This window comes from Gordionus sp. m RMFG-2023, chromosome 2, assembly GCF_954871325.1.
Source record: "Gordionus sp. m RMFG-2023 chromosome 2, tfGorSpeb1-WG-v2, whole genome shotgun sequence".
In the NCBI taxonomy this organism is placed as follows: Eukaryota; Metazoa; Nematomorpha; class Gordioida; order Chordodea; family Parachordodidae; genus Gordionus; species Gordionus sp. m RMFG-2023.
The window spans coordinates 14722862-14739723 of record NC_088776.1 but is presented as its reverse complement, the minus strand read 5'-3'; the positions used below and the strand labels follow the sequence as shown (position 1 = coordinate 14739723).

At 27.0% G+C, this 16862-nt stretch overlaps 2 protein-coding genes across 3 annotated transcripts in view; both read right to left on the bottom strand.

The window, feature by feature from the left end:
• Window positions 1–881: 881 nt before the first annotated feature.
• LOC135923846 (uncharacterized) lies at window positions 882–12354 on the bottom strand. Of its 2 annotated transcripts, none has more exons than XM_065458822.1 (4): window positions 12305–12354; window positions 3841–4175; window positions 3441–3672; window positions 882–2090 (listed from the first exon to the last, which is right to left on the bottom strand). In XM_065458822.1, exons 1-4 carry the CDS (start codon window positions 12332–12334, stop codon window positions 1431–1433), a joined length of 1257 nt encoding a protein of 418 aa, XP_065314894.1. In that variant the 5' UTR covers window positions 12335–12354; the 3' UTR covers window positions 882–1430. The 2 variants fall into 2 exon arrangements, with proteins under 2 accessions (XP_065314894.1, XP_065314895.1); XM_065458823.1 differs by having other exon boundaries at window positions 3841–4165; window positions 12305–12347.
• A 2935-nt stretch (window positions 12355–15289) lies between these two features.
• LOC135923443 (uncharacterized) overlaps window positions 15290–16862 on the bottom strand; it is a 36218-nt gene continuing 34645 nt past the window's right edge. The window contains exon 18 of the mRNA XM_065458182.1: window positions 15290–15640. Within this exon, the coding sequence (XP_065314254.1) occupies window positions 15376–15640 (265 nt within the window). The 3' untranslated portion in view covers window positions 15290–15375. The remainder of the gene's footprint in view (window positions 15641–16862) is intronic.

The window sequence follows — 16862 nt, the reverse complement described above, 5'->3', positions numbered from 1 at the left end:
TATTTCTGCGAATTAAAAAAAATTCCGAAAGTAAGCATACAAAAATAAAACATATTTATGATTTATCAACATGATGAAATATTTTTTAGTATAATAAAAAAAAAAATCTTGATTATTTAATCAAAAAACACAGTATGAAAATTGAGGAAGCTAAGAAATTTCCCTTGCGTTACATCACTAGATGAATACTTGTGAGAAGTGACGTGAAAAATATTATGGAAGTGAGGTTGACCCTTGACTCTAAAATAATGTAATCTCGAATTTAACAAATTTTAAATCAATAATTTTTAATATAGATTTTTCCCGCAATTTAAGAGACGAACTTAATATAGCATACGAAGCTGAGATTGATACCAATTGGAGAAAATGACTGTTACCAACAAACAACTCACTTTTATGTAATAATAATAAAGAGAAGAAATAAAAAAATAATTTTGCATAATAAATAAGATTGGTCTTTAAAAAAATCCAAAATCGATGGTAACGAACGGAAGGTATCAGCATTTACAAAAATATTCAAGTATGAGTTCATAATTGGCAAAAAAAAATCTGGAATCGTGAATTTCTAAGACACTGAACAATACCGCCGATATTATTATATGTAAAAAATTGTTTTATTCATAATTTTAGAATGATAAAGAGGCGAGATCGTTTAATATTGCACAGAATAATAAAAAATGGATATATATAGTAATGTATATATAATAAAAAATAAATAATCACCAAATCTAATTATTGTTAATATAATTTGTTTTTAATTAAAAAATTTACGATACATTATTATAATATTTTGTAAATAAATTATTTATCTTTATATATGGCAAAAAGAATTATAATGTAGTTATTTTATATATTAAGCGATTACGATATTTTTTGTGCAATAAAAATTGTTAATTTGTAAGAATCAACGATACGAACCCGTATTCAGGGATTAAAAACATAAATATTATGGTTTTTGAAACATTATAATATGTTCATATGGGATTTTTATATTTCTTATGAAAAAATGATTAGTGTATTATAAATAAATACAGGTTTAATAAATAAGTGATTTGATTGGTTCAAAAAAAAGTAAACAAAATAAACTATTATCAACTTTCTAAAAGAAATAGTTTCTAATAAATTGACAATTATTAAGATATTTTAAAAAACGGGTTTAAACTAATTCAGAAAATTTATAAAGGTTCGGGTTCGCTCCTTTTAAAATTTGCTATAAAGGTTCGGGAAATTATAAAGGTTTGGCCATCACTCCTGATCTTTGGTAAAAATATTATTAGCTAACTGACATATTCATAATTAAATGTAAAATCTAATATATTGTATATAAGTGATGTTATTTAACGATGATATTTAACTCCTATTATAAAATGCGAGTGAGAATTATTTCATTTTAAACATATATTAAAATAGATTTGTATTTTTAATACGAATCACACCGGCAAATTATATTCGGTGGATCGTCGATCCCGTTGATTAGTATTATCATCGTTCAACAAATCTGTGTCGGATATTCGCTTTCGATTCCCAAGGGCCCCGCCCAACTCGCTGATAACGCTAATTGACGATTTATGGCCACCATTTTTAGGATTTTTGACATGAAGACTCCTGGTTTCGGAAGGAAACACTCTATTATCCTTGCTTCCACCCCCTCCAGCCATGGGCAGGAAAACACTCGAACTCTGAGATAGTGATGGGATAGAACTTTTTTTCCTCTGTTTGTTGTGACTTTGCTCCTTTTCGTCTCTCATGTCCAAAATTCGATATATTGAGAGTCTCATAACGTTTGGTATTTCCCTGGGCTTAAGGCATGAAAGATCCATGATATTTACAGTCTTTTCGTCTTTGTTGGTGTCATCGCTGGTTTTTATCGCATTGTTGGTACTGAAAGAAGTGGTTGATAATACATTTGAAGTATTGGCATAATTTTTTGACGTACCTTCGATGTTTTGTTGTTGTTCATCAAAGTTGTAAGATCGAGAGGAATTGGAATGGGTGGATGAGGAATTAGATGAATGTTCGTCACCTTTCATCCAATCCTTGATTGGGAATACGAAGTTTGAATCATGTTGGGAAGTTTTGGGTAGGTTACCCTAAAATAAAAATAATCATCATTAAGTGATATTTTATATATTATACCTTTAAAAATTTAATTTAAAATATTAAAAATCGATTAAAGGCAATAATGTATAACATAAAATCAAATCCGCCCAATAAATTTTATTAAACATACTACTATTAAAATCATTATGTTGATAAACATAACATTAGAATTTCAATTGTAGCCATTTATAAAAAGTATTAGCACTAATGCTACTATACAATAATATTCTTCTTTTGTAAGTACCTGCTTAACACAAGAAGGATTGAAATCGTCAATTAATAATTTTCGAAACTTATTTTGTGGAAAACATTTAGTTTGAAATCTAATAGTAGCATAGAAGTGGGAGGGGGGGGGGGGTCAACCTCCCCCCCCGTCATAGCTCCCGTTAAAAACAATTAATTATAAATTTAATAATATAATTTATATTGTTAAATATCTATTACAGAGTTTTCTATTCAAAAAAGTAAAAGTGTCAATCATAAAAGGAAAAGGTTCGATCAAAAAAGGTAAAATGCCAATCAAAAAAAAAGGAAAATGATATTTTGCCTTACAAGAAATTTTGTTGGTACTCTTTGATTACAACAAATAGTGGAATGCAGAGTATCGTTTTTCAACCATCTTAAATTTATTTAAAAATACTTATATTTCCGTTCTAAGATGACACAAGCAGGATTGATTAAATTAAACGCATCATTACTAGCTTATTCGAATAAAAATGATTAAAAAATCTATAAAAATGAATTATTGTTATTTGACTTAAAAAAAATTAATTAATTTTTAGTTTACTGTTTTTATAGATTTTTGATTAAAAAAAAATAGATATATTAAGTAAAGGAAAAAATATAGTGTTGAGAAGATGGAGATGAGAAAGTAGAGATGAAAGTTAGGTGTTAGTAAAAAAACACAATTTTAAAAAGTGAGTGTATTTTACTAAGAAGAGGATTAGAATAGGTTTATCAAATCGGCACAAATGTAATTTTTAATGGACTAAGATGATTTTGTCGACAAGGAAAGAAGAAAAGTTAATTAATACGTATACTATAAATTCGTGAATGGTATCGATATCTATGTTTTAAAAAAAGACTGGAAGAAATATCTAGACTAATATTAAAATATTTTCCTAAGGAATAATAAATAATTGAGTTAAGACTTTAAAGGAAATATATATTTTTCATAAAAACCGCCAATTCTCAATTTTCACACAGGTTTGCCGACCATTTTAAAAAATATTTCACCATAAACATTTCCCCTTTTTCAAATATTGTGCATATCTCTCATCTTCCAAACTTTTAAAGCATTTTATATAAATGTTGTACGAAAAAAAAGAGAAAAATCTAACCTTTGAGGTCTTCTGTTCAATTAAACGGGCAAGGTTACGCCTGAATAGCTGGACAGTTTTAACGTATTCTCGGGGCTCGACTTTAAATGCCAGTCTTTCTAGTTCAGCATTTTCGAGTTCCGTCATGTAAGGAAGTTCCGAGGCTTGAACCGGGTCATCGATGGCTGATTCCGAAATGTTGTTTATTATGGATAGGTTTGATAGGTGGTCTAGTGGCCCGCCTATCTCTGGACTAATTATAAAAAGGTTGGTATAAATTACACAAAGTATGTCAAATTGTAACCAAAAAATCAGAGACCTGCAGAGGTATCTATTTACAGGACAGACCATATCGGGGTTCAAAGTTTAAGATAATAGTTAGTTGTGCAGGTCTCTAGTATTTATTATTATATGTATAAACTTTAGAGAGGTACGCGCAGATGAAAAGGCGGAAGAACGTCTCCTAGACGAGATAGAGGCTCTACCCCCCTCCAATTTCTGGTTAGATGTCGCGAGCCAAGAATAATCCACCCTATGTGGCGTCGGGACGTTTTCTGATGTTAAAGAATCTCTAGACGCATTGAGGTAATCACTGTCGGTGGAATGTCTATGCGTATAAGTGGGATTATTTTCAGAGTCATTATTTTGTAGAGAATTGGATTTGATATGTTTCTGGGCATAACAAAGTTCCATGTAATGCCGCACTTCGGATAAAAGAGCGTCGCTAACTACACCCTCAGGATTTTCTAATAATTTCTTTTTTTTCATTAAATTTATTTATTTGAATGTTCAAAATTCAACAAAAATAAGTTTAAAAAAAATACTTTTTCAAGTTATACATCATTTCCTTTATTTATGGTGATCAAAGGTAAACATTTTTTCACAAAATAAATCAGTCAATTCAAATATCCAAGATGACCATCTCCATATCTTGTCTCTTTAGTCCAAAAAACCCTCACTTTCAAAATCTAATTCAAATATCTATCAAAATGTTATATATATCCACTAGTTCTTTCGGCCTCTTAGGCAATTCTATCATGGACTTAAGCTTTATCAGTCGTATTTAATTTATTTTTTAAATATTTTTTTTTCGGCCCCTCTTAATTCGGGTCCTCATCTCTTTTTATTTGTAGTTTTACCATCTAAGTATATCGCTTTTTAGGCACACATAGGGTTGTTACCTGGCATATTTATGGAAATTCCAGGGAATATTTCCTGGGAATTAATAAGGGAAAATGAATATTCCCAGTTTTTTAAATATTTTTAGAAATAATTAAAAAGAAAAATTGAATCCTTTTTCTTATAAATAATCATGAAAGATTTTAATAATCCAGGCTGGTCCAGGCCTAAAATATATGTGTAGGGCTGGATCGATTTTTAAAAAAATTGCATGGTGGACCATTTAAACACCATAATTACCATCGCAGTCTATAAGATTTTTCAGCAGATTTCGTTAATCTCTTCGACTTCACAATTTCATCTTATATATCTGGGTAAGCCTATTCAAAAACAAATACGAATCAAATAATGAATTTTTCGTATTCGATTTTTTTGAATGAATTGAATAATTTACTTATGCGTAATTATATCGATCGAATAAGAAAAGCATATTTTATTATACACGCGTATACGAATAGTAAATTATTCGATTCGTTCAAAAGAAACGAATAAGAATAATTTATTATTAGATTGGTATTCATTTTTGCAAGTCTAATCTGGGATCGTAATAAATCCTCAACACACCATCCTTCATTTTCACTTAAGTATTACATTCTCCTTTGATGTGTTTCGTCAAATTTTTATTCCTACAATTTTACAACTTTTCCTTAAATTTGAGGATCTTAATTAGGATTCTGAAAAAACTGAAGAACGAGAGTAACAACATTTATTTTTACATTCATAAACAAATTAGAATTCTTTCATCATGAAGAAAAAAGGAAATAAAGAAATTTTGCTTCATATTTTAAAAAAATAAGAGGTTTTTTTATGTTCGAGTGCTTACAAATTGGCACTCACTACAGTTTCCCACTTTAACTGCCAGTGCAATAAACAGGAAAAAAGGATACCGACGCCATACAATATCTATTCTAGGGCGTTAAAATCGGCTAATATCCCGTGCATTCTACAGCCCCTCGGTTTATCTGAAGAAAAAATACCAACAATTTGAAACTTATCATTTGGGGGAAAGGGATGCACCATTAGTCTGAAATTTGACACATTTACTTTACCAAATTCAATTACCCCCACGAAGAAAATCTACTTTCAGATGTAAAAAAAAGTATAACAAAATAAATATTTTAAACCAAAATTATCTCTAGCCAAAATATAACCTGAAAATGTCAATAGAAAAAAAAATCCATTTTAAGCCCTGTCCGGAGTTTTTAAAATTATTTTTCCAGCCCAGTATTTTTAATATTAAGGTCCGGATTTTGGATCCTTTTAAGACCCGGTTAGGCATAAATTCTTTAAAATTTTGTTCTTTTGAATAATTTAACTGTGTATCGTAAATTGTTTATAAGGGAATTGGAAATTATTTACGATAAGTTCCGGAGTCGAGTGCAGATCTTTATTAAATATTTATTTTTTATTAATAAAAAAATGGATGGTTTGGAAGTTTTATCGAGGTAAAATTAAAAAGGTAAAATTGGGGGGAAAATCGATATTCTTAAAAATATAGATTTTTTTAAAGGAGGAGATTTTGTCAAAGGTAAAAAAAAAAATTAAAAAAATAGGGGAATATAAAAGTAATAATAAATATTTTAAATTAAAAAAATAGGGGAATATAAAAGTAATAATAAATATTTTATATATAAAATATTTTAAATGTTTACAATTGAAGCCAATTAATTTGCTAAAGAATGAAAACCGAATTTTAGGAATTTAACAATCTATTTTTAAACGGAATGACAAATTAAATATAACATAAACAAGAAAAACAAAAATGGAAGATGTAATCACAGCCCTTGTGAAGAAATTATTTTGGGATCGATCTTTTTCCTCTTTTATTTTACCATTTTTTCTTTATTGCATTAAACCCTTTCTTTTTTTGAATCTTTTTTTTTAAGATTTCGAGTTTGTTTTAACTTTTTTTTTGTTTGTTTGACTTTTCCCCTTTTTGAGTCGGGTCTAAATTCTAATAAATTCGCGTTAAAATTTTATTTTCAAAGGTGACACAAAATTTAGGAGTTGAGTTTTCGCAAAATTAATGTGTACCACTTAAATTTATTAATTAATCCATCAAATTTTAAAAATTGGAAAATATTGAAAAACAATTTTATTTGCAAAAAAAATAATTAAATATCATTTTTATTTAAAAATTAATTATAATAATCATGATCGCAATAATGAGGGTATGTTAAATTAATTTTTATAATAGATTAATAAAGATATATTAAAAAAAATTATGCTACAATTTTATTTGTTTTTCAAATAGCGAACCCAGCCCGGAGTTGAATCTTTATTTGCAAAATATAAATTATACACCAATTTAAAAAAAAAAATTAAGTCCGAGCCCTGTGCGATTTTCTAAGTATTACTCGGGCCTCATTTAAGTGCGCGAAATGCAACGATAATCGCTTAAGCGATGGTAATTTAGAAAATGGATATCGTCACCTGAGAATTAGAATATTCGATCTCCACTTTTTATAATTTTACAGGAGAGCAATTTTAAAAAAATTAAGTTTCTATTGTTTTCAATAGGATGGTTAACCTAGTATCGGATTTCTTAATGTAAATAGAATGGCATAAGTTATAAAAAATGTTTAAAAGTCATTTTTGACAAAAAGTGGATATAGAATAATTTAATTCTCATGCAACGATATGTTTAATTAAACAAAAGCTATGCTATAGTTTACCGATAAATCACACTTAGCTTTAGAGAGCTCACGGTATTACGAGCTTATTAAAAAGTAAGCCTTACGCTGCTTTTATAGTAAGCGCGATTTGCTCGAGCGATGCGAAATTAATGGCAAGCGAAATCAAAGCTGATTCATCCTGGCTGTAATTCCTAAAATATACGTAAACGGCTCTAGCGATTTCATCATTTCGCTCAGTATTTATAAATTATAGTTATTAATGACTTATGGAAATTACATAATGAAAAATTTCGCGTCTTGAGCGAATCGCGCATATATAGTAAACGCGTTATCTTGAAGTGTAGGTTTAAAAATTAATTAAAACGTTTCGGTTTTGTATAATTCGCAACGAATTCGCGCTAACTATGAATTAGTGGTAAGACTTCTTTCCTATTTTCACTTCACCATATACATTATTTTTGCCTCTCCTCCTCTCTTCCATTGTATTTGGATTTATAATTAATATTGATTTTTTCCCCCCGAAAAATTTCAGAAATAATAAACAGGCTTTTTTGCAATTATATTTTTATATTCTAAATAGTAACATTAATTTCACTTTACCTTTTCAATTTAAAAGTAATTTAATAAAACTTATTAGTTGAGCATAGACCTGGTAAAATCGAAATATTATCAAATACGAATCATTTATTATTCGAATTCATCGAATAATTATAATTCACTATTGTGAAAATTATATATTGGAAAGTTAAATATGATATTGATTGGTAAGGAAGAATGTTTCCATTTAAGCAACCTTTTTTTGAAATGATTGTTAAAAAAATATAAAGTAATAGAATAAACGATATATATATTCAATCAATATTTTATTTGGAATTTAAATAATTTGTTATTGAATTAAATCTTAAATTTAAAAAAATAAATATTATGTTTAAAAGCTTGATTAAGTAACCAAATAAAACTATTAGCAAGGAGCTTAATATAATTCGAGTTTATAATCTGTTAAAATCTTTAATTAGCTCATTAATGCACCAAATACGTTTTCATAAAATATATAAAGGAAGAATACAATAATTTGATATTATATTCTGTGAATTTTTTTTTACACCTGTAATTAAAAATAATTAGTACTACTTATTTATATATTATAATATATATAAGCAAAATTTTATTTATTTTATATATATACAAATTAGTAAAATGCTAATTTCATTGACAAAGAAAAAATATGAGTAAATAAAGCGTTAACATATTTGATTTAAAATTGTATTTATTATATATTAGGATCTTCATCTTATTATATTTTTTAAATAACAAATAATTTTAAAGACTTTAAAATATTTAATGCAGTCTCTTAATGAAGAAGCCCAGTTTAAATTAAGTTGGTGTAAAAAGTGTTAATTAATAATGAATATTTTAGCCCTTTAGTACTCTTGTAAAAAAAATGAAGGTCCGGTAAGATATGACAGACCTTAATTCCAAATTGATATATATATCTCCATTTCTATTCATTTTCTTAATGGCATATTATCAAAAATCATACAAAAAATTTATTTATTATTCTTATTGCTTAGATTTAAAAAAAATGAGGATAATTATAAGATAACTTAGGCCAGAATAAAAGCAGGATAAAGTCAATGGTTTATTCTTCAAATTAAATAGGGGAACTTTTGTAGGGTTTGACAGGACAAATGAATAAAAAAAATTTATACAAAGAATGAAGCCTATTTATTATAAAATTAATCAACCAAAACTAAAAATTATAGTAAAATATCAAAAATTATGCGATTCAAAGGTAATAAATTAAGTTTCAAATTTCATTTTAAAAATTTACAAAAATAATAAATAAACCATAACCCCTCAAATATGCTATATTAAAGCTACATAATTTTTATTCATAAATCAATAGAGGTAAGACAATAGCCAATTCTAATATTTGGTCATAATGGTGCAAAATCGCTTTATTTGAGCCGATTTAAAACTGGCTAACTCAATATTTTAGCCAGGAAAATTTTACCTAAGCCTCGAGATTTCGCAAATAGGTGTCCAAACTTTTGGTGTCATTTATGAATAAATCCACAATTTTTTATAAATATCTAAACCATATGTATGTATATATATATTTATGTTGATAATATTAGACTATCTTTAATAGTTTATTTTTGTTAATTGTATGATTTATTTTTATTTAACAAGAGATGGTTAATTTTATTTATATGCAAGTTACTTTAACAAGAAAACAGATTTACTTTTTTATATCACTATTTGAATATCTTTTCATATATAAAGATAAATAATTATAGAACAAAGATTACTTTTAATTTAATTAAAAAATTGGAATTTTACCGTTATTTAATTTAACAAAGTTACGCTTATAGTGAAGGTCAAGGTCCGGTCTTTGGTCCGGACTGGACCGATATCCTCGGACCGGACCGGACCACGGTCCTTAAAAAAAATCGATCCAGACCGTGGTCCTAAGGCCGGTCCAGGACCGGTCTTTTTATTTGTTTAAAAAACATACTTTTTTAAACCTAATTTAATTTGTTTTATCATTTTATTAAATATAAGAGTATTATATAAACAATAAAATTTATCCAATGGTATTGAAGAAAGCGATTTTGTGCTTGTGGAGGGCATATTAAAATTAAGAGTAGATTGTGTTTTGAGATATTTTCATTTTCATCATTAGAAGTATATATTTTATGTTTTATCAGATGTCTGCTTAAGGTACCTAATTATTTTATTAAGAATAAGGTTAAGTTATTTTGACAATGAATTATTCAGACAGTTTCTTAAGAAAAAATATAACTATATAAATAATAACCAAAATATTTTAATAATAATACTGCTTATTTTGATTAATTTATTGCTTAAAAAATTATAAACAATTATTTTGTTACTTGTTGCTGATGATACATTAAATATGGTACTGCAGTGAACACATACTCTATGTTTTTTATTGTGACTATAAGTAAAATGTTTCTTGGACAAACTTATGGTTTTCATATTGTAAAATAAAAATTAACAAAATCTAAAATAACTCATCTAGAAAAATATCATAAAATAAAATATACAAAAAAATCATATTATTTGAATAGTAAAGCAAACTTAAATAATAATAAAAGACCGGTCCGGACCGTAAAAGATAAAAAGACCGGTCCGGGCCACGGTCTTCAAAAAAAGATCGGTCCGACAATCAGTTTGGTCCCGGTCTAAGACCGATAGGACCGGACCGTTGACCTTCACTACGCCTAATTCTGAGACAAATATAATATTTTTTATCACCAGGGCTTAATCCCTATACCTGAGTTAAAAATCCCTACATACATATATATTTGAATCAACTTACAATTTATTTTGTAAACCAACAAAAAACTGCTCGATCAACCTAACAGTCCTTCGAATCCCCTATTGCTTCGCTATTTTTTTCTTTAATATTTCTAAAGCACTTTGTTGTCCAATTTTCCACTTAAAATGAAAACCTTTCCTTAATAAATCATATAATGGAGATGCCACTTTTGCGAAATTCTCCACAAAACGATGATTGCGTTGGTCCATTTTTTAATTAATATTGATCTTAACTATCCATTTTTAATTAATGTGGTGTATGTTGAATTGTATTTAAATTTAAAAAATTTTTATCATTGTGATATGATATAGGTGATAACATGTAAATTAAAAGAAATTGTATCATTGTGATATGAAAAATATGATGCATTTAAATTTAAAGAATTTTATCATTTTGATTATGTCACAAAGTAATTTTTTTGTTTCCTACTGTCCAATAATTATGTTAAAATATCGTTTTCACTATCTTATTTTTTTTTGTAAAGTAAATTTTTCTTTGAAAGAAAATAGTTCTTTGATTATGCAAATTTAAAGAAATCTTATCATTTTGATATGTTTACAATGATGTGTGCAAGACATCATGCTGTCCAATGAATAAGTTAAAAATATTATTTCCCCTATTCTATTTTTTTTTTAAATTAAAATTTTCTTAAGAAAATATCCACTTGATTATGTATATTGCCTTATTAGTTAACCTCTGTGTCTTCTACACACCTTATCCCAAAGCCAATAACAATTTTATCCCCTACCCTACCCCCTCTCTAAAGCGTATTTCCTCCATTTCCTGTATATTATACCTCCTACACTCTTACTAAATCAAAATGAGCAAAAAATGGAAATACAAAGAAAAAACGCTTTCATTTTAAATGATGAAACCTACCCCCTTCCTTGGGGATAAATTTAAGTTCCTGGCTAGTCTGAGGAATTTTAAAATAACTTGAGATGCATCAACATTATTAAACCAGGATTTAAGTGATAAATAAAAAGTGCCAAATATATTTTTTAAGGGGAAAGCACAGGTCTATTGTCTATGCGATATGGGCGCTTATGCTTACAAGCCAAAAATATATTGTTTGCCATTCAAGATTTGCTAAGTAATGTCCAGGTGGACCTATTTTTTAAAAAAATAAATAAATAGGCAGGCTGGAACTCATTTAAAAATAAGTTTGGGCCAGACCAGGTTGAGCCTAATTTTTGAAATAAGATTTATCATAAATTTTTTTAAAAAACAAGGCACCAATATTTTATTTGTTTGTAAAATGATCAAAAACTCAATAATGTTCAGTATAAAAATGTATCAAAAAATTTCTTTTCTATATTTAAATAAATTCTGGCAGGTCAGAAGGATAGATAAAAATAAATTTGTTTGGGATCAGGTGGGAAGGTTGCTTTAAAAAATCCTCCAGACCACGTCAGAAAAGTTAGGCCAAATGAAGATTATTAATTGTATAATGAAAAGGGATAAAAATTAGAATAGATAGATTTATGATATAAAAAAAAATTCATAAAATTCAGCTTTCATGATATAGAACTGAAATAATTAATATATAAAATGTTTAAGACCTATAGCAAAGATATGTATACTTAAAGTCTGAAGAAATTTTTCCAATTTCAATTTTTAAAAAAATTTATTGATATAATGCTGATTTACAATAAAACAAATATATATGCAATATGTGATTAATAGAATTTGTAATATAATTTATAAAAAATATTTAATCTTACACGAGAATTATTTTTAAAAAACCAATCCATATGGGAATATGAATGTGTACATTTTATTTAATTTATGCATATAATAAAACATGCTAAACAATAACCGATATCCTAATTTCAAATTAAGTTTATATATATTAAGATATATTAAATAATTATAATACATTTATGAAAAATTTTATATTTATTAATATGTTTTATTAACTTTCATATATTGACTTTTTACACCTTAAAATATGTAAATAAATAACATATTGTATTAGGAAGAAAATGTTGATATTAAATTGTACATAAAATTAAATTTTTTATTTTGTTCATCAAAAAATTTTTTTATGAGACTAAAAGATAGCAGAACGAAAGTATTTGTATCTTATTTAGATATAATTCATTAATTTTAGTTTGATGGAAATATGTAGTGTTCATTTTATCTTTTCTTTCATATAATATAAAATTAAATTATTTTAGCCGAATTTAGTGTAAATTAGTTAATTATTCCCCTGCTAACAAAACAAAAATCTTGCAGCATGCTCTTATAAAGAAATGCATGTAAAATGAAAATTTTTTATGTTCCTTACAATGATTATCATTGGTAATGTTATTAAAAGTGTTAAACAGCAAGAAATATTATTTTTTATAAATTGGAAGCCCTATTTTTCGAAAGGATTAGTTTTTATATGCGAAAAATGAAATGATAAAGGAGGAATCTGTGAACGCCCTTGCCAATTAATTGAAGAAAGTATTTTACCTTGTAATGTGATGAGCAATTAAGAGATTATTTATAACCAATATACATTTTAACTAGATAGAGGTTAAGATCAGAAGCAAACTCGGAAAATCCTGATCGATAAATTGTTCGACAAAATATTCGGAAAGCATTCAATTTAGAATTAACATTGAAAAGATAGAGATTGAAATTAATATATAAATTCTAAGGAATTTATAAATAACTTTCTTGCTATTAATAAAGGAGTTTCTGAAAAAATCGAAATAAACAAAATTAGGGGATTTAATTTTAACAGATACATATATAAGGATATATTATTGATAAGAACACTTTAATAATGATATATTGAATTATAATGGTAATGATTCTATATTTAATAATTTTAATAATGATGGGAAGAATTATTAATGTTGTTAGTAATTAATTTTTCTAAATTCAATATGAATAATAATATGAAAGTATAATAATAATTTTAGTTGCAATAGATGCGGTACTTACCACAATAACATGCTATAAAGTACAATGGCCGTGTTTTGGTTCGCCTTATTTCTAAACAGTAGTCTGTTTAGCCGTTTATATAGCTTCCTCTAAACAACCTAAAATGAAAGAGACTATTTAGATTTACGTAGTTAGTAACGATAATTTATTTTATTTGGGCCAATAGTATAAAAATAACAAACAATATTTATTTAATGTACAAACTTAAAACAAATAAAAATAGTGTGCCCAAGTTAAAAAATTTATTTAAAAAACAATTCTATTAATATTTAGGTAATTAGTCACAATGATAGCTCAAATTAGCAATCATAAAATTAATTTTGTTTTTATGGGGCTGGAGGTTTAATTATCAAAAAGAAAGTATTGGAGATGAGATGATAGATCATCTAAACAAGGTATTTGCACTTTTTATTAAAACAACGTTTGTCTATTATATCAAATCTGTGACTACGGTTAGAAATAAAAAATGCAATATCTCTGTTTTAAAAGGAAGTGCATATAAATATGAATAATCTTGGAAATGTGAATATTTTTAAATTAAACAATGAAGTGATATGTCAATATATATAAACTGCCTCGAGATTGGTAAAATAAAGGATTTTAAGTTAAAACCCACGTTAGCAAAAAAAAGTTATTCCAGTAGTCCTATCACTTATGTGAACCCTTTCCTATGGTAAAAATATCAAGGCTGGAATTGAGATATCAATCTAGGAAAATATGATCTATTAAAAAAGCGGAGTGGGCAACTGTTTATGCGCGAGAGGGGGGCATTTTTGTTAAGCTGGATCCAAATTAAATCTACAGGCATACAGCGTTGACATAACAGGATATTCATTAAATGCAAACTCCCCTCAAAAACTTATATTTAGAAAAGTAAATGATGGGGATACATTAAAAAAAATTACTTTAAAGAGTGCAAATTAAAGTAAATCAAAATAGATACCGAGCATCTTTTTGAGGATTTATCGTCATTTCTAAAAATTGTACCCATTTCTCCACTAGTACATTTTTGAGTATTCTTAGAATAAAAAAAAATAACGGGTATAACAATCTCCCCAAACAAGATATCAATCTTTTCCCTAACTTTTTTTTAAAAACTATTTTTGTCGTAATTAATTATATTTTGCTATAATTGTTTTGTAATTTTTAATCATTTCTTTTTCTTATATGTTTTTTTTTATTTTTACGTAAAAAAATTTAAAAAATAAAAATAACAAAAAATAATGGCTCGCAATGTGTGTATATAGATTTGGTCGATGTTTAACAATATCATTGTATTATAATAGGTCCATAATAAAAATATTAATTTTTCCAGCAATACATTTTGCCATATTTCATCTAAAATTTAAAAGACAGCCCCCCCCCCCAATAAATTTATCCTACCCCTTTACCTAAATGCTTACTCCATACCCCCTCAAAAAAGTTTGAAGAAAATTGTTCCTACCTCCCCCCCCCTCTTCCGCTATAGTAGGAGCTGTAGGCAAATATGACCAACTTTTGATTATTTGATAGGCAATATTATAGGCTCTGGTGGGAACACTGTCTCTTCAATTAGCAGGAGGAAGGAAAGCAGCAAAAAGATATCAACGAATCTTACTCCTTCTGAAACCCAATGCGTTTCCATTCCTCTAAAAGCAGTGTCTTGTTAGAAGCCAGTAACAACTAACTTGCCTTTTTTAGTGAGTAGTGAAATTGGGAAACAGATTTCTTTATCGATCTCCCAATTGTTTTATTTAATATAATTTTTTTCCTCTTGACATAAATTATGAATATATTACAATCTGTTAATTTGAGTTTAATAAATAAACAATATGTATAATTTAAAAATAAATTAATTAATAACGCGCAAATGTATAAATCAGAAAACAATCAACTGTGGAAATTTCATATCCAATAAAGAGGTAGGATGTTGGAAGTATTTATCTTCATCTTTACTATTAAGTGATTTCGTCGATTCTTTATTTCTTATCTCAACAAGAGTTTTGCGATTTCCTACATTACGAGTATGACTAATGTAAGGAGGGTACGGTGGTGTATCATAAAAGGACTGGGGTGAACGGGTGATGTTTTTAAAAATGATAGCTTTCATATTTTTGCGATTTTCTACCTCCTTGCATGTCGTTCTTAATAATAAATAATTTTGTCAATAATTTTATTTAATTATATGATGCACAAAAAACTATTTAAAAAATGTCCAAAATACGCCTATTTTATTTGAGAAAAACCTAAAAAAACAAAATTATTTATAAAATTTAAAAAAAATATAATATATAATAAAATAAAACTAATTTTCAAGAAAAAGTAACGAGTAAGGTTTTGCGTTACATTGACTTGAAAAAAATAAATGCATAACTCGTTACCATTTGAAACAAGTAAGGAATCGCGTTTTCCTCAGAAAACACGGCGTTAGTAATGACGTTACTTTACAGCACTATTAAATATTTTATTTGTTTCTTTTTTTAAACTGATGTTTCTGTTATTTTAATGAAATTTTATACGTCCTTATTTTTCTGGACTCTGAACCCAAACTCTTTTTTTTAGAACGAGGGTTCACAGCCCTGCCATAAACTATTTAGTTAAAATTTTTAAATAATTTCAAATTTATTTTCTCAATCATTAAAACCGCTTCCACTTACATATTATTTTAAAAACAAAATTTAAATATCTAACACATTTTATAAAAAAAAAGATGGAAATTTTTCTGTTTAATTTTATGAATGCAATATGGAACCGAAAGAACAAAGACAATTCTAGAAACCGGAACCCTTTTAATTATTAAGAAGAAGAACCAATCCCGGAACAGGTTCAAGGGGTTTATTTATTAAATTATTTGAATCTTTTTTATTGCAATAACAAAGTTAGGAAGAGGACCTGGATTCTCGTAAGAGAGTCAAATTCAGGAACCAGAAACAACTTTTCAAAATTTTAGAAACCAAAACCACTTTTTATTCAGAACTGGAACATAACCCTTTTTAGTTCAACTTCAAAACTATGGACAAATGGGATTTAAAATAATATGTGAATAAACGGATGATTTCCTAATTATCAGTATTAAGTTTTGAAGACTATTTAAATCACAGCGACAACAATTAAAATACAACTTTTATATATTACAAAATCAATATTGTATATGATCATAATTGTGTTTGTTTAATATGTATAAAAAAATGGTTTTAAGAAAATCTAGTATTGCGAATTCCATGTCTAAATTCCTCACACAGTTTTTTTTTAAAAAAAAATACATTATTTTGCGTTCTATTTATATCTTACTCGTCTTTTTATGCCAATTCATAGGCATATACCCCATTATTCCAATAGATTGAAAAGTTAATAAAGTTAGGAGCC

What these genes read in the sequence shown, in the direction of transcription:
- LOC135923846 (XM_065458822.1), bottom strand. Translation starts at nt 12,334, where the DNA reads ATGGATTGGTTTTTTAAAAATAATTCTCGT. An exon ending in TTTTTAAAAATAATTCTCGT is followed by an intron (nt 4,176 to 12,304) that starts GTAAGATTAAAT and finishes ATGAAAAAAAAG; the next exon opens with AAATTATTAGAAAATCCTGA. An exon ending in TCTGCGCGTACCTCTCTAAA is followed by an intron (nt 3,673 to 3,840) that starts GTTTATACATAT and finishes TTTTATAATTAG; the next exon opens with TCCAGAGATAGGCGGGCCAC.